Raw genomic sequence first — 27,270 nt, 5'->3', positions numbered from 1 at the left:
ATGCAAATCAAAACAACTTTGAGATATCATCTTACACCTGTCAGAATGGCTAAAATAAAAAACTCCAATGATAGCCTTTGCTGGAGAGGCTGTGGAGGAAGGGGTACCCTCATCCATTGCTGGTGGGAATGCAATCTTGTGCAACCACTTTGGAAATCTGTGTTTCGGTTTCTCAGGAAATTCGGGATCAACCTACCCCTGGACCCAGCAATACCACTCCTGGGAATATACCCAAGAGATGCCATATCATATGACAAGAGCATTTGTTCAACTATGTTCATAGCAGCATTATTTGTAATAGCCAGAACCTGGAAACAACCTAGATGCCCTTCAATGGAAGAATGGATGAAGAAAGTGTGGAATATCTACACATTAGAGTACTACGCTGCGGTAAAAAACAATGACTTCTCAAATTTTGCATGCAAATGGATGGAAATAGAAAACACTATCCTGAGTGAGGTAACCCAGACCCAAAAAAAAATGAATATGGGATGTACTCACTCATAATTGGTTTCTAGTCATAAATAAGGGTCACGGAGTCTACAATTGGTGATCCTAAAGAAGCTAAGTAAGAAGGTGAACCAAAGGAAAAACATATAGTTGTCCTCTTGGCTATGGGAAGTAGACAAAATTGCCGGGGAGAAAATTGGGATCTTGGGGGTTGGGTGGGATGGGGGTAAGGGGAGATGGGGAGAGAAAAGGGAGAAGGGGAGGATGGGGGGAACTTGGGGAAAAAGGAGGATTGGGATAAAGGAAGGCTGGATAGGGGAGCACGGAAGCACAATTCTTAGTTAAGGGAGCCACCTTAGGGTTGGCAAGAGACTTGAACCTAGAGTGGCTCCCAGGTACCCAAGCCGAGGTCCCTAGTTAGTTCCGTGGGCAGCTGAGTATAGGGAACCTGAAATGACCCTATCCTATAGCAATACTGACGAATATCTTGCATATCATCATAGAACCTTCATCTGGTGATGGATGGAGATAGAGACAGAGACACACACTGGAGCACTGGACTGAGCTCCCAAGGTCCCAATGAGGAGCAGAAGGAGGGAGAACATGAGCAAAGAAGTCGGGACCACGAGGGGTGCACCCACCCACTGAGACAGTGGAGCTGATCTATTGGGAGCTCACCAAGACCAGCTGGACTGTGACTGAAAAAGCATGGGATAAAACTGGACTCTCTGAACATGGCAAACAATGAGGGCTGATGAGAAGCCAAGGACAATGGCATGGGGTTTTGATCCTACGTAATGTGCTGGCTTTGTGGGAGCCTAGCCAGTTTGGATGTTCACCTTCCTAGATATGGATGGAGTGGGGAGTACCTAGGACTTACCACAGGGTAGGGAACCCTGACTGCTCTTTGGACTGGAGAGGGAGGGGGAGAGGAGTGGGGGGAGAGGGAGAAGGGTGGGAGGAGGGGGAGGGAAATGGGAGGCTGGGAGGAGGTGGAAACTTGTTTTTTTTTCTCCTTTTCTCAATAAAAAAATATAAAAAAATAAAATAAAGATGATGGAAATGTTCAAAAGTGCTCATTTTTACAAGATCATAATTCTAAATATTCTAAATACCACAGAATATAATTTAAATATGAGAACTTTATGACATAGATATCATTCTCAATAAAGGTATTACATAAAGCTGTAAATGTGTAAGGTTGCAAGCCTGGTGTGGTGGTACATGCCTATAATCTGGGAGACATAAGCAGGAATATCATGTGTTCACGGTCAGTTTGAGCTATACACTGAGATACTATCTTTTTTTTTAAATATTTTTTTATTTATTATGTATACAATATTCTGTCTGTGTGTATGTCTATAGGACAGAAGAGGGCACCAGACGTCATTACAGATGGTTGTGAGCCACCATGTGGTTGCTGGGAATTGAACTCAGGACCTTTGGAAGAGCAGGCAATGCTCTTAACCACTGAGCCATCTCTCCAGCCCCCCTGAGATACTATCTTAAAGAAAAGACAGAACCCATCACATCCTCAGGGTGATGCTATTACTGCTAAATGGACACAATATCAAACTGCCTTCTAAGATATGTGCAGCTTTCAGTCCTCATCAGAGGAGCATCTCTGTGCAGTGGATAGTGGTCAAAGTACAGAGAATAACTGTCTGGAATGCTCAATCATAAGTGAGACATATATATCACACTCTTCCCTTAAAGCTCAGGAAACATCATGGAAGGGGGGGGATGATACACACTTATAAAAATATTTCAGACTTACATTTTTAGAATGACTTGTGTTTTTAAATTGGCATATCATATTGATGGAATATAATACATGCATATAATATACAAGAATCAAATCAGGGTATCAACAGTTGAGTCTCCTTTGATATTAATTTCTGATATCAAACTCACTAGTCACTCACTGTTGAAAGCTACAGTAACTTAGAACACTGAGGAGTGTTATAAGCATCTCCCCTCCCCTGGCTGGACTCTGGAAACAATACCCACTTTTTCTCTACCCTTCCTTTTTTTCATCTGTCCCATCCTCTACAGAAGTTTAAATAAAAATATAGGAAAATGTCTTTTGGGTCATAGGACACTAAGGAATTTCTTAGAAAACATAAGATCATAAATCATATGGGAAAAGATTAATAATAATTCTAAGTACATCTTTTTATCTTGCAAGTAAATGAAAAGATAAGTTAACTATTAAATCTTCAAAAGGGCTGTAATCAAGAATATATAGAGGACTCCTGTCACTTGATATGGAAAACATAACTGAATAGAAAACAATGTATACATATTTAAGAAAAACTCATTCGATGGGCTGAAGAGATTGCTCAGGGATTGAGAGTACTTCCTGCTCTTCCAGAGAACTAAAGTTTGAATCCTAGCACCCACATGGCTGTTCACAACCAGCTATAATTTGTTCCAGAGAATCTAATGCCCTCTTCTGGCCTACATGAGCCCCATGTACTCATACACCCAGGCAAACACTCATGCACATAATTTTTTTTCTAATTCTTTAAATTTTTTAAAGAAAAATCCATTCAGAAACCCATCTAAAAAGAGCCATAGTGGTCAAGAAACACTACACCCTGTCATTTGTTTCTCCATCAGGCATGTGCCACCTGCTGTTGAAACAGGCACATGTCAGCTTTTCGCTGAATTCCCAGCTTCCTGGTGCCGGGCTTCCAGAATTGGTTTTACTCCTGCTGAAGGAAAAGCCTCAAAATCTCAGCCATATTTGGAAGTAGTTCATTTTAAGAGGTCCCATATGTCCATTAAAATATTTTTAGAGCACACAATCCTTTTTAGCACAGAAGCTTGCTAAAAAAATATTTTGCTAATAATATATGGAAAGAAAATTTTCAAATTAATTTGTAATGCATACTGTTGTTTCTGAGTTTCAATTTATGCGGTGTTGTAGGATACACTCATCATTTAACTAAATAGTTTTTTTAAAAAAAGCATAAAAAGACACTCAATTTCACTTATACATAAAACACAACTGTGGAAAAAATTAGAGGCTGATAATATTGAAAGTAGTATTTAAGCAAATGATAACCCATGGTTTCTGGCAAGAGTAAACTTTTAGAAGGCAGTTTGATAAACTAAGAAAAATTGTGTGTGTCTTAGATTCAGTATTTGCTTCCAGACAAACACCTAAAGAAACAGAGCCAAGAGAAATAAAAAAGAATGTTTGTTACAGAACATTTTACTATAAAAAAGGGTGAAAATATAAATCCTTAATATGAGAATAATTTAAGCAAGAAAATATTTAAACAATTAATATATGTCACTGTTTGAAGTATGTGTGTAACAAAACAGATTTTAAAATTGTTACTGACCTTAAAATGGGTAGTTGCAAATAGATATTTAGTAGGTTTTATCACTTAAAATTATTTGCAGTGCCAGGGATGAATTAGGGCCTCCAACTGTGCTAGGCAGGTACCTGACACAGACCCAGATCCCCAGGTCTGGTCAATGAAAACGTGCTGACTGTAGAGATGACTCACACTGAAGAGAAGTCTGACTTCCAGCACCCAACTCAGGCTACTGACAGTCACCGGCAACTTCAATTCCAGGGCCTCCAACACATTCTTCTCATGTCCATGGCACTGTACTAATGTGCACAAATATCCTCCTCCTCCCTCTTCTCATGTCTATGGCACTGTACTAATGTGCACAAATATCCTCCTCCTCGCTCTTCTCATGTCCATGGCACTGTACTAATGTGCACAAATATCCTCCTCCTCCCTCTTCTCACACATGCGCATGCGCACACAGTCTCACACATGCACAGTTGAAAGTACAAAGAAAATCGGAAAGGGAGAGAGGGAGTAAAAGGAGAGAGGTCTGGAAAGATAACTCAGTCAGTGAAATGCTTGCCATGCAAACATGGGTACCTGAGTTTGACCTCGCAGAAACTACACTTAAAAAGAAAAAACCAGGCATGGTGGAGCACATCTGGGAAAGCAGAGACAGGCTGGGGCTTGCTGCTAGCCAATCTAGATGAATTCCCAACTTTAGGTTCAAGAGAGCCTGTCTCAAAAAAAAAAAAAAACAAATAAGATAGAAAATGAAAATGATTGAAGGATACCAGATGTCAACCTCGGCCTCCACATATACATGCCAACACACTGACTTGTACACACAAATATACAAAACTGCCAGGCAGTGGTGGAGCACACCTTTAATCCCAGCACTCGAGAGGTAGAGGCAGAGGCAGGTGGATCTCTGTGAGTTCAAGGCCAGCCTGGTCTACAAGAGCTAGTTCCAGGACAGGCTCCAAAACTACAGAGAAACCCTGTCTTGAAAAATCAAATATATACATATATACATATTTGTATATATACATATTTGTATATATATGTATACATATATATATATATGTATATATTTGTATGTATGTATACACACACACAAAACTGACTTGAAAACAGAAAGAGTGTGAAGTCATAAAAAGCAGCTAGAATAATATAAAATCTATATGCACACACTATGGGGGTGAAAAGTTGTAGTTTTAATGTCTGGTTTCTTTTCATTTATTTGTGTTTGTGTGTGTGTATGCGCACACACACGCTACATGAATGCTGGTATCCATGGAGGCCAGAAGAAGGAGACAATCTACTGAATCTAGAATTACAGTTGGTAGGAGCCACTGCATGTTGCTCCCGGGAATGGATCTCAGGTCCTCTAGGTGATTAGCAAAAGTTCTCACCCCACTGAACCACTGCTCTTGCCTCTGATATTTTGTTTCTTTAAACAAAGATATATATATAAGCAAGTGTGGCAATATGCTAATATTATTACATCTGCAGGACAGAAATCGATCTGTTTTATTCTTTTTCAGAAATTTTATTCTTTTTGTTTGAAACAGTTCCCAATTTAAGAAAAAAAAAAGCCAACAATTATTCTGGTTGCAGGTACCTAAAAGAACCAAGGTGGATAGGAAAATAACAGGCTATAATTTACAGTGCATTACATAATTAAACTGCTTGTCAATATATTAAACTTATGAAAAGCCAGAAAGCTCCCTTAAATATGATACAGGATGTGCTGTAAGCACATTTCAACAAACTTACTTGCTCAACCTCTCTGTTAAGGGCATCAACTTTTTCTTTTAGTCTGTTGCCCTCTGCTTCAGCAGTGATAAGTTCCAATTTGAGGGTATTGTTATCTGCCTCTAATTGACGGGCTTTATTTTCCCAGTTTTCAGCATCTTCGTTGGCTTTTCGGAGTTGTTCCATTATTTGCCGGTTCTCAGATTCCTAAAAAGCAAATCTCGGGTATTATTGTCAAACTTTAAAGGTAACTAACATAAAGTGTTTATTGAACACTGTATCTGGACCCCTGGGAAATCACCAACAAATAATCTTGAAGAGATCCTACTTACCCTAACCTAGAAAGATGGCCATCCTGTTAGGAACATAAAGAAGTGCTATCCCACCTGCTCCACAGGTACCCACTCAGGAGAGTGTCCTTATCTTCAGGACTTGGACAGAATGTTCTTGTGCTTCTTAAGAGAGTCTTACCCCTGACTGTTGGCCGACTCCAGTGGCTCTGAGCTGCTAACCTCATCGGCATTCCCTTGCTCTCCACCACTTTATGGAGGTGTACTGGCCAGAGTTTCTGCATTCTTTCATATGGTTAAGCGTCAATTTCTGATAAGATTTATTATTATTATTTTTAACTGTGTGTGTATGTGCACGTGCATGTTGAGTACTGATGCCATTGGAAACCAGAGGTTTGGGGTCCCCTGGAGTTGACTTGAGTTCTGGACACTGAACTTGGATCCTCTGAACTAAGAGTGCTCTTCACCTCTAAGCCACATCTTGAGACCCTGAGGCTTAATTTTCTTGGTCACAGACTATAATCTCTTTTTGTCTTGCTTCTATTAAGTTGTCAGAAACTGCTCAGAAGTAAACTATCAAATGTATGCTAATCATATAACTCGTGTAGAAGTTGTACATACAGTACAGGATTGTTTGGGCAGTGCAGGGATTGGATCTAGGACTTTGTACATGCTTGGTAAGTGTTTTACCACTGAGCTGTATCTACATTTGTTAGAACTAGATTTTTTTAAATAGTCAAAGTGATACCATAAATGAATTAGTTTAAGTAGGACTTGCTTTCTATAGGGAAAAATTCAGTTCCATAAATAATATACTATGTTAAATAGCCATTAATAACTACTTCAAAATCATATATTAGGGGCTGGAGAGATGGCTCGGCAGTTAAGTGATTATACTGCTCTTGTAAAAGATCCAAGTTTGATTCCTAGCCACCATGTTGGGCAGCTCACAACTTCTTGTAGCTCCAGCTCGAGGTAGATCTAGTCTTTTCAGGCACCTGCATTCATGTACAGACACATACACACTCACATAGAATACATGCACAGAAAGAAAAAACTTTAGTACTGTGGTTTGCCTAACTTGCTCTTTAAACTTCAGTTATAATTTCACTAATATCAGGAACATTGTCCTTTTTGTTAATACTATATTTCTCTATCAGAAATCCTGAGCTAAATGAAATAACCAAAGTACAACAAATTAACACCCCACCCTTTCTAATCAAATGTATGTTCTCCCAGTTAAAATTAACTACTAGTAAGAAACTGATTATTACCCAGTTAATATTGCCATCTTGTGGCCTTAGATTTAAAAAGATCTTTTCCCCGTCTATTGCACTAAAGTTCTTCCTCTCAAGACTCAGAAGTTCCAAAGCTCCTGAAGGTGATGGGAACAACCTAGGAGTCCTAAGAATGTTTTACCTCTCTAAGTCCTTAAAAATGCATTTATGTACACTATGAGCAAAGGTTCAGAATATGTTGGTATACAGATATTAAATTATATGTTAACTAAAAGAAGCCATTGAGGGAAGTAAAGTTTCCACTCACGCTTTTAGTCTTGTGTCAATAACACCACATCTATGATAATGATACATTATGCTAACATAGACATTTTATCTGATGTACTTAGATAAAATTGTCCTGAGACAAACTGTGCATTGCAGAGCTGACACACGCATCTACATTTGGGGATCTCTGAAGTCTCACACACACACACACGACTGGTCAAATAGTGACTAAAATATGCAAATTGTTCTAAGAAACAGGTGGTTTAATAACAGCGTGATCCATTCTGCCCTGTCAAACAGTCAGGATAAGCCACTTTTGTCAGTTTTAACAGAAAATGCAGCATTTTGTGCCCCATGTTCTTCAGTTAAGAAGAATCTACTTGCCTTGAGAGTGTACTGTGAATTTAGCACACTGAAATATACAAGTTCTTGAGTGATCTTTTGGGACAGGTGATTCTAAAAGTATATAGTTAATCTGTCACAGTCAAAACTATAATATTTGATTAAAGAAAGACTTGATTCACTAGTCTGATGAGTGTAATAGATCACTAAGTTAAGTCTTATGAAAAATTGGAGGTACCATGAGCAAGGAAAAAAATGTGCATTTGTACCTCTGACTTTAATATGTTCTTCAGCTTGTTAACCTCCAAATTTGTATCCTGGACCTTCTGTTTTATATCATTGAGTTCATTATGAGTATCATTCAATTTCTTGGACAGTGCCTATGGAAAAAAGATAGCTAGATTTGACTATAATAAATAAAAATTTCTATATATAAGAACATGTAGACTTTAAATATTTGAAACTGATGATTATATAAAATTAATATAACAACGATATAAACACATATGGGAAAGTGGTAAAGGAACAGAAGCCCAATAGAAAACAGGCAAAGAACCCAGAGAGACAAGATATCATAAGGGGCATAAGTTGGTAACACTAAAATAAACTTCACTAGTAACCAAAGATATGCAAATTAAGACAATGGGATAGTGTTTTGTCTATCAAGTTAGTGAAGAGTTAAAGCTTCAACTGTACTAAGGAATGGGTATTTCCATGTATTATTTACTGTAAACAAAATTTTCACAAAGAAACTCTGTGAACCATTAACACAGAAATGTATTTAGGCACTTTCAAATATTCATAAAAAGAAGAAAGACACTCTCTGTATTTGAAATATAAAACCTACAATTCTATTTACAATTGTAAATTGCTATGAAATCAGAAAAATACATGATAAAAGTTAATATAACACTAACTAGATGGTAAAGACACCTGAAGATATTTATTTTTCCTTTTCTCCTTTAAGAAAAAAAAATTTCTATAATGAACTTATATTTCTGTTTAAAAGACGTGATATTAAGAATAAAACTTCCTAAGGAACTAACTGGGGACCTCGGCTTGGGCACCTGGAAGCCCCTCTAGGGTCAGGTCTCTTGCCAACCCTAAAGTGGCTCCCTTAACTAAGAATTGTGGTTCCGTGCTCCCCTGTCCAACCTTCCTTTATCCCAATCCTCCTGTTTTCCCAAGGCCCGACCTCCTTCCCTTCTAACTTTTCTCTCCCCATCTCCCCTTACCCCCATCCCACCCCACCCCCAAGATCCCAATTTTCTCCCCGGCAATTTTGTCTACTTCCCTTAGCCAAGAGGATAACTATATGTTTTTCCTTGGGTTCCCCTTCTTACTTAGCTTCTTTAGATTCACCTATTGTAGACTCCGTGACCCTTATTTATGGCTAGAAACCAATTATGAGTGAGTACATCCCATGTTCATCTTTTTGGGTCTGGGTTACCTCACTCAGTTGAGGATAGGGAACCTGAAATGTCCCTATCCTAGAGCAATACTGACGAATATCTTGCATATCATCATAGAACCTTCATCTGGTGATGGAGATAGAGACAGAGACACACACTGGAGCACTGGACTGAGCTCCCAAGGTCCCAATGAGGAGCAGAAGGAGGGAGAACATGAGCAAAGAAGTCGGGACCACAAGGGGTGCACCCACCCACTGAGACAGTGGAGCTGATCTATTGGGAGCTCACCAAGACCAGCTGGACTGTGACTGAAAAAGCATGGGATAAAACTGGACTCTCTGAACATGGCAAACAATGAGGGCTGATGAGACACAAAGGACAATGGCACGGGGGTTTGATCCTACGTAATGTGCTGGCTTTGTGGGAGCCTAGCCAGTTTGGATGTTCACCTTCCTAGATATGGACGGAGGGGGGAGGTCCTAGGACTTACCACAGGGCAGAAAACCCTGACTGCTCTTTGGACTGGAGAGGGAGTGGGAGAGGAGTGGGGGGAGGGGGAGAAGGGTGGGAGGAGGGGGCGTAGGGTGGGAGGAGGGGGAGGGAAATGGGAGGCTGGGAGGAGGTGGAAACTTGTTTTTTTTTTCTCCTTTTCTCAATAAAAAAAAAAAAGAATAAAACTTCCTAAAGTTTCAGTCTATAGTTTACAGAAAAACTAGCAACCTTTCTTATATGACCCAAAGGAAGAAAAAAAACTACCTTGGAACATATGTAAATTCTTTTGATGCCAATTTTTTCTGGTGGCCAATCATAATTATGCAGTTTAACAAAGCAGGAAAATTTATATCGTCACAAGCTAGTAAGTGGCATTCTGGACAGAATAGTAAACGTCTCATTTACCATTCAGTTTTACAGATTATAAGATTCATGAAATTTTCTGGGCAGTACTGGCACATGCCTTTAATTCCAGCACTTGGGAGGCAGAAGCAGGCTAATCTCTGTAAGTTGGAGGTCAGCCTGGTCTACAAGAGCCAGTTCTAGGATTCCAAAGCTACAGAGAAACCCTGTCTCGAAAAACTTAAAAAAAAAAAAATCATGGAGCCGGGCGGTGGTGGCGCACGCCTTTAATCCCAGCACTCGGGAGGCAGAGGCAGGCGGATCTCTGTGAGTTCGAGACCAGCCTGGTCTACAAGAGCTAGTTCCAGGACAGGCTCCAAAACCACAGAGAAACCCTGTCTCGAAAAAACAAACAAACAAAAAAAAAATCATGGAATTTAAACTACATGGTAGTATAATCTAGCAAGAAGAGCTAACCCCATGTGAGCCTTAAATACCTGGTTCTTCACATAGAAAGGACATGGTATAAAGTAGCACAGTTTTTATTCCACTAACATTTAAAAAGTATTTGTAAAGGCAGTGTGGTAGTTTGGATGACAATGCCCCCCATAGGCTCATGTGTTTGAATGCTTCTCCCCAGCTAGTGGAACTGTTTGTAAAGGGTTGGAAGTGTGGCCTTGTTGGAGAAGGTATGTCAATGAGGATGGGTTTTAGGTTTCAAAAGCCCTTGCCAGGACCAATCTTGTCCTCTCTACCTGCTGGCTGTGGATCAGGATGTAAACTATTAGCTATTAGATCAGGATGTAAGCTATTAGACCATGCCTGCCTGTCTGCCTGCCTGTCTGCCTGCCTGCCTGCCTGTTACTACCCTCTCTTCCATGATGAACTCTGAAACTGTAAGAAAGGCCCCCAATTAAATACTTCCTTTTATTAGTTGCCTTGATCATGGTGTTTCTTCACAGCAATAGAACAGTAATTAAGACAAACAGTATTACAATTTTGAATTTCTATGAAATAAGCAGAAGTGTATATTAAATGTCAATAGTAACTGTAACTCAAGTATCCTGAACTGACCTCAAATTGATTTACAGCCAAGGATGACCTTGGGCTTCTGGTCCTCCTGCTTCTACCTCCTGAGTGCTGGGACTAGAGGCATCCAGCACCACACCTGGTTTTGTATTGTTACAGGAATCATGTCTGCTTAACAAACACCCTACTAACTGAGATACATCATCAGCCTCTTTCATTTGGCTATTTTTTCAAAAATAAAATGTTTTTTAAAACATTTAAAAGAGTTCAACTTGAAATAATAGTATTGTAAACGAAGACTGTCAGACTAAAATATATTGCCTTACAAAGTCAAAAGTAGAATTTCCCTAAAAAAGTATCATAGTGCTAAAAAGATCCCAAAACTGTAGCATAGTCTACATAGAATATTTAAATGCAAAAGTTTGTAGTCCACTATAAATAGGCCCATTTTAAAATTTCTCATAGCTTTTAATCCTCGTTTGTTTTGTTTAATTCAAATACTTACCCTTTGGTATGGCAGTTTTTCTAAGGTTTAAAACAAATCCATAACATTCCCATTTCTTTCTCTTTAATAGCTAATACTTTATGTCTGAGAATTTCATCTAGAAATTATATGACATAATCTGTTATAAAAGTAAAAAACAAGAATTGCTAGTTGCAGAGTCTGCTTTTCTATAGGATGAAATGAGGGCTGTGCCTCAGAAGAAATACATTTTTTTCTTCTCTCAAAGAGTCTGGGAGCAAGTATACCTGGTTTTCTTGTTTGGCTTTGCTAAACTGTTCTTGAAGGTTGTCATTTTCATGAGCCAAGATATCTCTTTCCCTGGCAATCTGACCCAGTTCGTCATTTGTTTCATCCAATTGCCGGCGCATTCTGGAAATATCTTGTTCACACATAATTAGGGCTTCAGTAGACTGTCTATTCCACAAATCAAATAGTACATAAGAAGAGATATTTTACTGAAATAGAATAACAAATTCTCACAAGACAGAAGATGGACAGGTAGAATGAGAACCAAAGGTTTGAAAATGTGTACATTTAAAGGAACCACTACAAAGAGCACATTTACAGTTTCACTATGAAAAGTGCACTAAGTAGATATAAGTCACTGATGTACCTGCATCTCAAAATCTCCAACACTTAACAGGAAGGACTTCTTCACACTTCTAGCTATTATGACTGACTCTTCTCCTGCAGAGTCCTCTCCTCTGTGCTCTGAAGAGTTGTTTTTAGAGCGAATACCTCATCCTTCTCTTTTTTAGCCCTACTTTTCAGAGAAACCCTTGTCATGTCCACGACTCCTGAACGATTCTTAATTTTCAACTCAACAAGGATTTAAAATATAAGAGACACGCCCTCCTGTGTCTGTGAGAGTGGCTCCAGAGAGGGTTAAGTGATTGGGTGAGACCCATTCTCAAAGAGGACAGTATCTTCCAGTAGGCTTTCCAAAGGCCAGCAGTGTCAGAGAAGGAAAGTCAGTGCACACACTACCTGCCCTTCTGAGCACGCACTCATGCCTGCAGCCTCTCTCCCTCCTCTACTGCCATCACACTTTTTTCACTGCCTCCTTCCAATACAATCTTAACATTAGTGGCTCTGCAGGGAGTTCCAGGCCTCAGCACCAATCTGGTGAGGCATCCAGTGTCTTGGGGTGGGAGGTGCCAAGTTCCATGCCCTTCTGGTACACAGACTGCCACTTCTGGAATACTCAGCTCCTAGCACATGAGGCAATTTCCCCTTAATATACATATATACATTCTATTGGTTACACTCCTCTACAGCAGTGGTTCTCAACTTTCCTAATGTTGTTAACCCTTTAATACAGTTCCTCAAATTGTGGGACCCCCAACCATACAATTATTTCATTGCTATTTCATAACTATGATTTTGCTACTGTTATGAATTATAATGTAAATATATGATATGCAGCATATATGATATGCTTGCTATATGTGTGGGTTGTGGCCCAAAGGTTGAGAACCACTGCTCTAGCAAACCCTGCCTAATAAAGGTTTTGATATCAGGAATTATTGTAAAGAAACAGAACTGTAAACATGAATTTCCTTAAAGGGACTGGTGCTAACCAAAGCTGGCTCTTACTATGTTGGATTACTTACATTAGGGGAAAAAAACAGCATTTTGTCCTATTGAAACCTATTTGTTCTGCTTATAGATTTACTTTTCCTGCATATAATGCTTACAAAATGCCCTATCCTCTTTTGTCGTATTCCACACAGCAATACTTCAGACCAGGGAATTTATTTGACAGCCAAAGAAATTCAACAGTTGGCTTATGCTCATGAAATCCACTGGTCTTACCTTGTTCCCAACCATCCTGAAGCAGCTGGCTTGACAGAGCAGTGGAATAGCCTTTTAAATATGGAGTTCTAGCACCAACTATGTGGCAACAGCCCAGAGGGCTAGGGGTGTATATGTTCTGAATCAGTGTCCAATATATGGTACTATCTCCCTTGAGTCAGGATTCATGGTCCGAGAATTAAGAAATGGAAATGAGAGTGGTACCACTCACCATCATCCCTACTGATCCACTGAAGAATGTCTGCTTCCTATTCCCACAACCTTATGTTCTGCTGGCCTAATGAGCTTTGGGTCCAGAGAGGGGAGAGTGTTTCAACCAGGAGGTACATGAACCATTCCACTGCTCTAGAAGCTAAGGCATCCCCTGGCCACTTTGGGCTCCTGAGTCAAATGAGTTAAAGGATTAGGAGTGGTTGATTCAGACTTCCAGGGAGAACTTACTAGCAGCCCACAATGAAGCACAGTAACAGCATGTCTGAAACCAAGTCTTTTAGGGCATCTCTTAGTGTTAGAATGCCCTGTGACTACAGCCAATGGGAAGCTGCAACTCAACCTAGGTAGGATGGCCAAAACCACAGGTCCTTCAGTAGTGAAAGTTTGGGTCATGCCCCCAAAATAAAAAGCCCCAGATTTGCTGAGGGTTTTTTTTTAAGGTGGAGGAAATGCAGAATGAATAGTACTTTATCAGTTATTAGCTTCTGCCATAGTACTAGATACAGAAATCAGAACTGTAATTATACATATTTCCTGGGTGTTTTGTTGTTGTTGTGTGTATGTGTATACATATATATTAAGCAGATCTGTTTTTCTTTCCTGTCTTATAGCTTTAGCATGTAATACATTGAGTTGCTTTCAGAACTTAAGTGTCATTATATCTATACTATCAAACTTAAGTTGTGAGTTACTTAAAAAGTAAGCATTTCTCAAGGGACTCTGCCATTTTTCTGGAAAAAGAATTAGTGCATTTTCCGTTAGACATGGGATAGTTATATCATATCACCTGGACTTATGGCCTTGTTACAGTCTTCATCTAAAATTTAAGAAAGACATTAGATGTGATTGTGTGTCAAGTTGGTAAAGAGCGGAGTTGTGACAGCTGGTCTTATCAACTTGATAACACTTAAACACCCTAGGAAACATATTCTGGGCACGTCTGTGATAGTGTTTCCAGAGAAGCTTAACTGACTGAAGGAGAGCCTTCCTCAAAGTGGGCAGCACCCTCTAAACAGCTCTTCCAGGAAAAAAGTGTTGTCTGGCCCCCATTCTCGCCCCCACCCCTTTTCCTGTATGTGGGCAGCCACAGCTGCTGCTGCTGCTGTCATAGACTTCAACTTCTTTGGTCACTGAATGTAGAATGAACACCAGCAGTTCTCTCAGGAGCTCTAGGCCAACGCTGGCTCAGGCTGCTACAACCTCTGTTCGGTTCTGTTCATCTAGAGAACCCTGCCTAATATGGCTCCCAGCACCATGTAAACTGCAGGATCATTGTCTCCAGGATTAGCCCCTTGTTAGCATCTCAGACTCATCCTTTCCAGACACGTCTACAAGGTCTCATGGGCTCTTTAAATTTAGAGCTAAAGTCATCTTCCCTGAACACTCCTCCTGTCATATGCAAGGAGACCTGGAAACCTGACATTTCCCTCAAGTCCCTCATTATAAAGACCTCATTCCTTCTGTTCCCCCATACCGCTTCTAAAAATTTACTACCTCTTCATTCTGGATAATTCAGTGAAAACTACCTTAAAAATTAAAGCATTTTAATAGTCTTTACTTCCCAAAGGATGAAAATCAATACTCACCTGTGTATTGTATAGGCCTTCTCACATGTTTGGCTTCTCTTCCTTTACTCCTTTTCCCCCAAGACTGATTTCATTTCCGGAGTATGAATGTTTTGCCTGTATGTGTGTACATGTACCACATGCATGCCTGCTGCAGGTCAGAAGAGTGTGGACCACCATACGGGTGCTGGGAACTGAACTTGGGTCCTCTATAAGAGCAGAATGTGCCTGGAACAGCTGAACCATTTATCCAGTCCCTCCTTCACTTCTCTTATAGTTGAGGTCCCAACAACACTCACCTACTGGTAGTTCAAAAAAGCTTTTGAACACAGACCATGGTTCTTTACCATTATTCCTGTGTCAGAAGCCTTTCTCTTTATTTCTCTTGAACATAATCCTCTCCTTTACTCCCCATGCCATCCTAAGACCCTACTAAACTCAGAGGTACTGATATATCAGATAAGTCCCTCAATTTTCAGACATAAATAGTATTTGCTTCCAGTATATGCTCGAGTATTTTTAATGATTTACCTTGATGCCTGTTCCATCTCAGCAATGATATTCTTCATGCCTGAAATGGTCTTTTCCTTGAAATTAATACAAATATTAAGTTAAACTTATTTAAAAATCATTTCTACCAACGCTTAATTAATAAAAAGAAATTATCCCCCTCCCGTGATTTTCATTTGGTATTAAAAATTTATGCCATATTCTTCTCTACACTTTAAAGCTTATAATCAGTGTGCACATTTGTACTGGTTAAAGTAAATTCATTAAAGGAAAGGATATTCTGGTGTATTGATATGAGATCATGTAACTAATACTGTGTTAAAAAATTTATGTCGCCGGGCGGTGGTGGCGCACGCCTATAATCCCAGCACTTGGGAGGCAGAGGCAGGCGGATCTCTGTGAGTTCGAGACCAGCCTGGTCTACAGAGCTAGTTCCAGGACAGGCTCCCAAACCACAGAGAAACCCTGTCTCGAAAAACCAAAAAAAAAAAAAAAAAAATTACATAATCATCCAGCTATATAAGACTCCCATAATCACCATTGTTTGGCAATACAATATTACACACTAGACAGTACTAATTTACTTCCATATGTTTCTCATGTCATAAAACTTGGGAAAGTGAATAATATGTAATTAAATTTGTTTCTTTTATAATTATTTTATTTTTGAGAAATAATAGTGTCATTTTCCCTTCCCTTTCCTCCCTCCAAACTGTTTCATGGCTCTCTTTCAAATTCATGGACTCTAATTATTTGTTGCCACATACATGTATATGTATGCATGCACACATATATTCCTAAACATATAAATACTAACTGCTAAGTCTCATGTTATGTGCATGTATGTTTTCAAGGCTGATATTTGGCATTGGATAACCAGTTGGTGTGTTCTTCCCTAGCCTCAATCCTACATACAGAACTGTAGACAACTAAGTTTATTTCTTAGAAAAAATAACTGAGTATATTATTTATATTAGCAGTATTAATTTCAAACACCTGTCCCAGTATTTCAGAGCTGTTGTGAAAAATTAAAATTGTAGAATCATTGAAGATGGAAATAGATTTCGACATATTGCATTTCATGTTACTAGCACACCTAACTCAAAGTAAGCATGCATTATCTTCCTTTATTTGTGTGCCCCACTAGAGTATTTTCAGCTTCTGACCTTTAATAGAATGGGGAAGGGTCTATATGTGACAATATGACCAAATATATTTGGCCAAAATACGATTAAAACATCCATTAACAAAAACAGTTCATCCCCCAAAGAACAAACTTATGGAAGAAAACACATGCACACGTGCATGCGTGCACGCGCACACGCGCGCACACACACACACACACACACACACACACTACTTAAAATGGAACATTTGGTGAGTTTGAGGCCAGCCTGGTCTACAAGGACAAGGTCCAAAGCCACAGAGAAACCCTGTCTCGAAAAACAGGGTTTTATGTTTCATAAAACCTTAAATTTCTTCATTTTGAAATGAATGTGCATCTTAGTTGTCCTTGTAAAGGAACCATAATGCAGTTCACAGAATGAGAGGAATTTGAAATAGTGTATATGGCACAAAAAATGAGATTCTAAAAGAGGCAAAAATTATGCCTAAATGTGCTTTAAAAGGAAACCATGTTTATTGTTTCAAATATAATAAGGACAATCAAAATTGTGCCTAAAAATCATAAGATCCTTTTTCAGTAAACACACACATATATGTACATATGCATGTATACACAATTTCCTTCCATGCCTTCAATCGTACTCGTGAATCGAAATCTAACTTCAATTTTCTCTCCAAGCCTACATTTACGCGTCCACAGGACAGCTCCAGCTCAGCAGTGAAGAGTCACTCTGCCCAGCATGCTCTATTCTTGTGTTTCTCCTTGTGCACAGGACTACTGATGGGCACAAGCACAAGCTCTCAGTCTCACTTCCTGAATAATGCATTTTCCTCACGGCGCTGCAGCATCTCCAGGCAGGTCTCACCATTTACCTTTTTATCAGTCTGTCTCTAGTCTCAGTTCCCTACAGTCCATCTGTAATGCAGATTCATGATTGCCAGAATGTTCCTTATAAAATAAAGACCCAGTTGTAACCTCTCACTCACATTTATTATAGCGATAACCAGAGTCCACAGCCAACATCTCACATATCTTTGTGACTGGCTGTTTCTCTGGCCATACATAGCTCCTTGTAACCTAGTCTCTAGCTACAAAGTCTCTGGAACGGTCCTGAAATTCTCCCACGAGAGTCTGTGGACTCTAGTGTTAGTTGCTCTGCCCATCTATCAACGCTCCCACTGTCCTCTTCCCCTAGTCCTTCTCTGGCTTATTTCTAGTCATATTTCAGGAAAACTTAAGGCACGTCACTCCCTGTAAGGCTTCCTAGACCTTCCTCCTCCCCTGGCCCAACCCCCGGGCTGAATCAGATGTGCTTCTGCCAAACTCCAATAACACAGGATGCCTATGTCCCTATGGTGCTTATACTCATAGTAGGATCTTCCTCTCTAACTCCACATTCACCCTCAGTTTTTACTATACCGCCTAGTACATGTCAATAAATACTTGTTGAAAGACTGGATGGACAGATGGATATATTAATGAATTAGTTCCCTTAGAATAGGAAAAAAAACTTACTCCAATGATACAATCTTTGCTTAAAAAACCAGACTAGACTTGACTTCACAATCAGCTTATCAGCTAAAAAGGGATTTTTTTATCTTTCTGTCTTCCTTGTGAAATCTTCTGTTGTTGTTTAATGAGAAAAAAACCACATAGGTAGAATTATCACCCAACTTTATGAACAGGCAGCACACAGCCTACTTTCTCCTAAAGACTGACAATGGCATAAAACATGTGCCCCTCAAAATACCTTAAACAAGCTGGGCTGGTGGCACACACCTTTAACCCCAGCATGTGGGAGGCAGAGGCAAACAGATCTCTGGGAGTTTGAGGCCAGCTTGATCTACATACTGAGTTCCAGACCAGCCAGGGTTACACAGTGAGACCTGTCTCAAAAAACAAAAACAGTGTGTTCCTAACTTATAACCACAAAAGCAGTTTTAATGAAATGAACATATGGCTCTCCAAGGTGATAGAATGTTTGAAAGAAAAACATCATTCTTACTACTCTATTTCAATTTAGACGAATCACTAATTCATGATAGAAAAGTAAGTTTTAAAGATTAGCTAGAATATTTGCATGCATACTTCCTAAAACTGGGTTAAGATATTTCAACATCATATTTTAAAGTTTTGACTTTGTAGGAAAATCTGAGCAAATCCTACTCTTTTCTTCAGAGTCAATTAACCCACAGCTTAATATTTAAACATTTCATTTAAGCATATCTTGTCTACCAGTTCTCAGAACATACTTTCATTGCCAAACTCTCTCCAAGGGATGCAATATTTTCAGACTTTTTATCCAAACATGCTTGTAGGCATTCCTTTTCTTTAGCCAGATCATTGAGGGTTGCACCAAGAATGCTGATTTCTTCTCGCTGTGCAATACTTTGCCTCGTAAAATTATCTAAATAATCATAAAGGTGTTGTTTAAATCAAGATAAAATCTTTTTCCAGTTCATCAGATTGAAATATTTTCTAACTAGTTGTTTTATGTTTTTCAATCACTTAAAAGTATCATAACCCAAATAAGATGCTTTTTTTTTTGTGATTATAAACCATAGTGAATCACAAAGTTCTAAATGCCCATAAATGTAAAAGCACGACTGGAATGATAACAAAGGAAAGCTCTATGCCAGCATCTAATTAGACTGATCTATGTGGTAGAGAGCACAAGAAGGGAACAAATGAGACAGGTAGAATATCAAAACAACCTATGGATTTTCTCCATTAACTTCCCATCTAGGCCTGGAGGGATGGCTCAGCCGTTAAAGGCTAGGCTCACAACCAAAAAAATATAAGAGTTCGGTTCCCAGCACCCATGGCTGTCCCTCCAGGTACCTTAAAAAAGAAAAAACAAACAAACAAACAAAAAACACTTCCCAACTAGCCTAAAATGACTGTTGAATGTAAAGTTGACAAAAAAAATTTTAATCAAATATTCAATTAAATCAGCTTTAGAGTTAATTGTCTCCTAATAATTTGATTCTTATTTTTCTAAAATTCCTAAGGAGGACAATCATCTAAGGTATCCTTTTTGTGAGCACTCTGACAGGCACTGAAGGCATGAATAATGAATTCGTATGAAGCAGCATTTTTTAAACTGTGGTTTTTCACATAACTCTGTCAGAACCACCTAGGAAACACCAATTTTTAGGCTTTCTATGGTCTTATTGAATCAAAAATTCTGATAGCGGGCACAGCAACTTGTATTTTTGACAAGCACACTGTGCCCTCCACCCCACAGTGTTCTAATCCACATTGGGTGAGAACTTTGGTCTAGAGTGTAGATGCTTTAGGATCATAGAATTACTTGGCATAAATCTTCAGTAAGTCTGGCTCCAATGATCTTTCTTAGCTTCTAGGAGACTATGTCATATGCCAGAGTTTTAGACCACTCTTCTAAAGGTCTGCAAGGAGAGCTCTGCTAGCCCAGACTTCTAAGACAGCACCTACAGTTATTCCTGTCCAGAGCCATCCCATAGCAGCACTTAAGTGATGATAATACCATCTCATCACATCATAGAGTACTTAAAAATGTCATGGTCTTTCTCAGAGGTAGGATGCCTCTCAGGCAACACCCGTTTTTGTTTTTATATCTGTGTATATTTCCACTGAAAACCAATCAATCTATTTATTATCTAGTTATCATGATGATGTCAAAATGACAGAATTTGGCATGCCTATATGGATTATCTTGATTATACTAAATGATGTGGAAGACAGTTCTTAGTTGGAGGTGGGAACATCCTCTAGGCAGGAGGTCCTGGACTGTATATAAAAAGTAGAGAAAGCAAGCTGAGCAGCACACATGTATGTTTTTTCTTCTGGTTGCAAACATGTGACTAGCTACTTTAAACTCCTGCTGTCTTGACTTTTCTGTTATTAGGATAAACTACTTTGAACTGTAAACTGAAATAATCCTTCTTCCCTTAAGTTCATTTTGATAGGGTACTTTAGCACAACAAAAGGAAAAGAATACAAACATCTGTTTCTTTAAAAATCTATTAAGTACTGTATTCTGCTGTATTGTTTGTTTGGATTTTTTGAGACAGGATCTCATGGCATAGACCAGACAGGCTTGGAACTTGTTATGTAGCCCAGACTGGCCTAGAACTCATGATCCTCCTACTTCAACCTCCTAAGTGCTGGGATTGCAGATAAGGACTACCATGCTAAATTTTTGCTATCTTTTAATTGCTTAGGATTACAAAGAAAATCACTTGGATAAAATGTCCTATGTAAATTGACATGATCACATCTTCCTCCTCTTTGAAGACCAGGTCAATTTTTGTTAGGCTTGTGGAAGATTAAATTACTTCTAACATTTAGAATTCTCAGAAAAAATATCCTTCTCCAGGGAACAGCACACCAATTGCTTTTCCAATACCAAATGTCCCAAGAGTCTAGTCCAACTCTTTATTTTGTAGCCTTTCTAGTGTGAGTTTATACTAATTAAAATATTTAAATAAAACATATATATGCATATAAGCATGTTTATATATGTTCATATGCACATGTGTCCGTGTGTGTGTGTGTGTTTATGCGTAGGCATATGCACTCCCCCGTCTGTCACAATAGCTTGGTTTCACTTCACAATGGCCACTGGCCAATGGGTGGTCATCCTACAATCCTGGCATTTCCAATACAAATGAGTCTCTGTTGCTTTCCTAGGCCCTAGCTTCAGGGATTCTGAACCTACTTCTTGGTACAAATGTGATATATATATGTGTGTGTGTATAATATTTAATAAGCACATATTTTATGTACATAAAGTATATACATATAATGCACATATATACAAAAGTCTCAAGAGACTTTTCTGTTCTTTCCCACTTTTATTGAGTTCTCATTCATTCCTAGACTCACTCCTTTTCCACAATTAATACTCCAAGATATTTTGGGTCACTGTTAGCAGACTGCCAGTGCTAATGTTTATTGATAATTTTTAGACCTATATTATTTCATTTTCCAAAAGTATCTGACAAGAGATCATACCCTCTACTTTAAAATACCTTTCCTTCCTGCCTTCCAGGTTAACTTCTTGGTTTTCTCCCCACTTCTTTTATTTCTTCTTACTCTCTCTTGAATTCTCCTCTCGTTATTCTCTGTCAATGCACCACCCCCAAGGTTACTTCATGGTTTTAAAACACTGTGTATATATGGGATCTTATTATATTATCTTTCAGATTTCTCTTTGAATCTTTCTTGTCTCAATCAGTAGCAATTCTATCTACCTAGTTACTCATGTTAACAATTACTAAACATTAGAAGGGGGGTTTAAGTAATTTTTTTACTTTTGAAATTATAGTTACATCATCCCTATTTTCCTTTCTTCCCCTCAACCTTTCCCATGTAGCCCTTTGTTCTGTTTCAAATTCATGGCTTCTCTTTCTTTAATTGCTGTTACATACATATATGTGTATAAATATTTAAATACAACCTGCTCAGACCATATAGTATTACTTGTTATGTATGTTTTCAGGGCTGTGGTATTGGATAACCAATTAATGTGTTCTTCTCTGGGAAAAACTAATTTTCCTGAGAATTCCAAAACTAAAAAAACGTCCTTATCTTTAGTCTTCCATATGACAAAATTTGTCTGTTGCTTCTAAGAGGAATAAGATGTGAGCATGTCAACATAAATGGGAATTTTTATCAAACTGAACTTATTTTGCAAACTCAGACACTATTACTTATATAACTAATATAATATATGAATGTTTTCTATGCAAAGTGGAAATACATATACATTACAATTTCTTTCAACTGCTCTGAGTAAGTTGCCATGTTATACAAACAGTATTAGATTACAAGTAATTATCATAAAGAAAGGGGCTGCTGCTTCAACTCTTCACTATAAAATTCAAGTCATAACTAAGTATTTGCAGTTCTAAATCTAAACTTAAAAAATGCTGCAGTCAAATAAAAATGCATTTTCAATTAATCATAATCATACACTTAAGGCTAACAGCCTCTTCATAAATGTATTTATAACTAAAGGAAAGAAAAATATATCTTTCTACAAAACTTAAGAAAAATAAAAGGCAATGATAGAAAAATAAACTTACCAATTTTTTCATCCAAGCACATAATTTTCTCCTGAGTAAGCTGTAGCTCATATTTTTTCTTAGCAAGGTGTCGCTGAGTATCAGAAAGATCTTTTTCTGTGTTTTCATATAAAAGTCTGAAAATATTTTAATAATAAAAACTAATTCTGGAATTTTTATGTTTTATCAACTCTTAGTATATCTAAATCTAAAAGCTTTTAAGGACACTAATATGTTTTCCCTTTTAATATTGTCATTATAAAACTACAATACAGAAAGTTTACAAAATAAGGAGAAGAGTTAGAAAGATAGCTCGGTCAGTAAAAAGCCCACCATGCATACATGAGCACTTGAGTTCAGATCCCCAGTACCCAATGAAAAAGCTGGACAAGGGGCATGTATTTTTGTTTTTTTTGTTTGTTTGTTTGTTTGTTTTTCGAGATAGGGTTTCTCTGTGGCTTTGGAGCCTGTCCTGGAACTAGCTCTATAGACCAGGCTGGTCTCGAACTCACAGAGATCCGCCTACCTCTGCCTCCCGAGTGCTGGGATTAAAGGCATGCGCCACCATCGCCCGGCTAAGGGGCATGTATTTTTAATTCCAGGCCTGGGTTTGGGAGAGGGTATGGAAAGGCAGATTCCTGGAACTCACTAGTCAGACAGCCTACCCAGTCAGTGAACTCAAGATTCAGAAAGAGAAATACTGGATCTCTAAACTGATGGGCTCCCAGTGCAGACCTCTGGTTTCCACACAACTTCATATTCTCTCTCTCTCTCTTTCTCTTTCTCTCTCTCTCTCTCTCTAGTTTTTTTATTTTATTTTGCTATGCACATTTTAGAGGTTATCATACTTTAAAGTTAAACTGAATCATATTTTTACCTATACTTAATATTTAATATCTTTAAATCTTATGATGCAGCTGTCTAGATCATGATTTTCTGGCTAAAAAAGTATTACATGAGTGATAATCTCTTACTTTTAAGCAGATACACTAGTTCCTTGCTATTAGATTTTTAGGTTTATTCTAGTTTTCACTTTTACAATTAAATCTCTCACGAACAGCATATTCCCTCCACAAACATTTACTGTTTGGTGTGTATAAGCACTAGGAGCTGAAGAAGCAATGCGAATTAAATTGGCCCTGATCATACCCTCAGGAAGCTCACAGCCCACAAGTAAGTAAACAGATTTCCATTTCTAGAAATATGAAAGTCCTTTGACCAAAATCACACTTAGGTATATTGAATATAAAGTGTGACGTCACTTTTATTTATTTATTTTGGTTTTACAAGACAGGTTTTCTCAGTATAGATCAGGTTGTCTTAGAACTTGCTCTGTAGACCAGGCTGGCCTCAAACTAAGGGATACATCTGCCTCTGCCTCCCAAGTGCTGGAATAAAAGGCATGCAGCATCATCACCTGGTAAAGACACTTTAAATGTATGACAAAATGTGCAATAATTTGTAAGGGATATCTCCTAGCATATAATCAAAGCCTTGAGACTTACACTAATGTTGGGTCTGTCTGCCTCAGTAGCCTAGAAAAGGAAGGATGCCACAAGATACCTTCCTCATAAAGAATAAACTAAAATAATCCACATAAGGCCACTGAGCCACCATTGGAAGGTCAGTCTAGAAGAATTATCAGTTGTTAAAAGGCTCAGGGAATTTTACCTTGTAGAATTCTTAGTATTAAAAGAATATAAAAGTCAAAGTTGGTTCCAGATTGAACACATAAATGCGATACTGATGAAACTTCTCTAGAGACAACATTCTCAACCCAGGCAAGAACTAAACTCAGAAACAGTTCTATTGAAAATGATCCCCCATTTCAAATTGTAAGTTATATTAGAAGCAATACAAATTTAAAAAGAGGTTAAAATATAAAAACTGAATTATATATCCCCAAATTTCAAAGTATAGCACTATTGAATGGAAACCTAAAAACAGATGTATTTAAATACATATATACAACACAAAGTCAAAAGAAAAACAGCTTTTAAAATAAAATCACAATATTAAACTAATATTGAAACTTTTAAAAAAAAAAACAAAGTTCAATGGGTAAGTTAACAGATAAAGCTAAAAAGACAACTAGCAAAATGGAACAAACAGACCAGAAAAAAAAATCACCTTTATCAAGGCCACAGGTAAGAAGGTAGAAAACTGACAGAGGAAGAGGCATAAAGATGGAATTGAGAAGGTCTGTTATTTACCTAAATAAAATCAAAGGGAGAAAATAAAAGCAATATTCAAAGGAATGATAGCTAATAAAAGAACTCTTAGAATAAAGAAGCGTTCATCTGAATCTATTATGGCAATTATAAGTAGGTAAAAGAAAAAGGACTTCAAAGGAATGAAAGGAGAGGTGGGGCAGATTAACCAAAACTAAGTATTATAAAATCTCACTGGCGTGTGAGCTAACTAAGACTATAACAACAGGGACTTGAGAGGTAGAAACACTTGCTGCTCTTGCAGGGGCTCAAGTTCAGTTCCCAGAATCTAGAAATGGTTCAAATCCATCCATAATTCCAATTCCATTCATCTGATGCCCTCTTTTGAGCTCCATGGAAACCAGATACACATGTGGTACATATGCATACACGCAGATAAAACTCATAAACATAAACGAATCTTAATTTTAAAAAATAATATCACAACAAAGAAATTTGAACAAATGTACCCCATATAAACAGACATGCTCTAGAAAACATGGGTTATTAAATAAAAATCCTCAGTGTTAAGTATAACACCCCAAACAATACAGGCTATTGCCACTACTTTTGGTAGACCGCCTTAACCTAGGCAGTAAGACTCTACTATTAAAGACACCAAATACTTTAATTGCAGGACACAGAGGAATCAACTTGTCTCCCTGCTAGGTAGCTTTCACAGTGCCAAAAGTTGCTATGCAGGGGTGGGGGGGATGACATCAATGGTCTTACACATCCTGGACTCTGCATGCTACAAATCTGACCAACTAGGCAAGATGTACACAATGGTACAATAGTGGCAAGGCTGTTTATGGGGTAACCAGCTGTTGTCTTGATTGGATTTGAGATCTACTTCACAGAAGAGAATTTCATGTTTGGTACTATAAACATGGTCCAAATCCATGCCTAGAAAGTAGTATGCCCAAGGGAGGAACCTCTTGGTGCTGTCTTTCTAAATGGCCATGTTGTCAAACCGTCTTCTAAATATTTGTTTTTACCCATAGGTTTTTAACCATACTGTTCTCAACCTTGGGCAGAGAAGCTTTTTGCTTCAGGAGGTAGTTGTTAATGCAAAGACTCATACCTGCTCAAAGTGCTGAAAATAAGAGACTTTGAGTGCTCAGGAACAATCATGAAAGGGAGGGCAAGAAGAATGTAAGAGGCAGAGGGTGAAGATGAGTACTGCAAAATGCTGTCCTCGGGATATAAGTGTTGAACACATGAACTCAACAACTATGATTACCTGCACATGACCAAGCTAGTTACAAATTCCAACACAGAGGTGTGAGGGACTCCCAAGGCCACACTCCTAGCCAAAGATTTACTGGCAGCTGACTGCTGATATGAGAGGGAGAATCACTTTTTTTTTCCAAAGGGAAGTCATTGGCAGGTTGTTCATGCCCTCAGCGATTAACCCCACAGTCATGTGCAAATGAGTAGCTCTTGTCTAGTAGATACCGATACCTATACCTATATTTATATATACGGAGAACATAAAACTTGAAGGGAGATATATTGGGGAGGGAGCCGAAAGGAGTGGGATTGAATAAGATTCCTATGTATTATATGCATGTATGAAATTTTCAAGTAAAAAAAATTCACAGAGAGCCATATTTCTTCATTTTATTCAAAATGTTAACTGTGACAAGTAACACCTAGAGAAATCACTGAAAATAGCACACACAAGTGTACATCAAAATGGAATTTTTAAAATGTCAAGTAACCCATTCACAAGTGCTGTCCTATTTGTTAACTGTCTGCTTTTTAAACCACGGTTATCCTAGTCAGCAACTGCAGCTCCGCCACTACCAGCAGCGGCTAGGCCGCAAGAGCCACAGCCTGAAGAAATTCTGTTCCCTTGGGCACCAACTCTTTAAAAACTACTAAGAAAACTTATCTAAATCTCTGTCCCATTAAAGAACTCAAGATTCAAAGGTTGCAATAGAATCCTGCTTCCCAAAGAGGCTGCATAGCAAGCAGCTCACCAGACTCGCCCCCTAGCATCTCCTAAGAAGTCCTCCTGCTTTCGCTCACCCCTCTTTATAAATCCTTCTCCACCCAGCTTCTCCCTACTACTTCCTGTCAACTAGTTGCTGACTCAGCCTCTGAACCGCAGGTGAATTTTATTTAATCAAACATATCTTTGTATCATTAAAGAAATGTTCCAGAGCATAAACAAAAAGTAACACACCTTAAAATAATATTCTACAACACAGAAATGACAACAGAGGGAGAAAACAAAAATAAAAATAAATAAGAGAACTGAAACATAATTACAGTAAATGAAAATGTTCTACCTTACTTTTATAGCCCCCAACTGAAAGCAACCAAAATGTTCCCTCCTA

The 27,270-nt window shown here is 38.4% G+C and overlaps 1 protein-coding gene across 5 annotated transcripts in view; it reads right to left on the bottom strand.

Annotated features, from left to right (window-relative positions):
- The window catches only part of Tsga10 (testis specific 10), a 103,861-nt gene that overhangs the window by 27,135 nt on the left and 49,456 nt on the right, over positions 1 to 27,270 (bottom strand). For all 5 annotated transcript variants that reach the window (XM_041655740.1, XM_041655736.1, XM_041655737.1 and 2 more), the window contains 6 exons: positions 22,737 to 22,852; positions 18,918 to 19,072; positions 15,561 to 15,616; positions 11,682 to 11,850; positions 7,926 to 8,036; positions 5,541 to 5,726 (listed from right to left, as the gene is read on the bottom strand). In XM_041655740.1, coding sequence (XP_041511674.1) covers positions 5,541 to 5,726; positions 7,926 to 8,036; positions 11,682 to 11,850; positions 15,561 to 15,616; positions 18,918 to 19,072; positions 22,737 to 22,852 — 793 coding nt within the window. The remainder of the gene's footprint in view (positions 1 to 5,540; positions 5,727 to 7,925; positions 8,037 to 11,681; positions 11,851 to 15,560; positions 15,617 to 18,917; positions 19,073 to 22,736; positions 22,853 to 27,270) is intronic.

This window comes from Microtus oregoni, unplaced genomic scaffold, assembly GCF_018167655.1.
Source record: "Microtus oregoni isolate MIOR12 unplaced genomic scaffold, Mior012 000007F_ref0000211, whole genome shotgun sequence".
Taxonomy (NCBI): domain Eukaryota; kingdom Metazoa; phylum Chordata; class Mammalia; order Rodentia; family Cricetidae; genus Microtus; species Microtus oregoni.
This window is presented reverse-complemented; position numbering and strand designations above follow the sequence as displayed.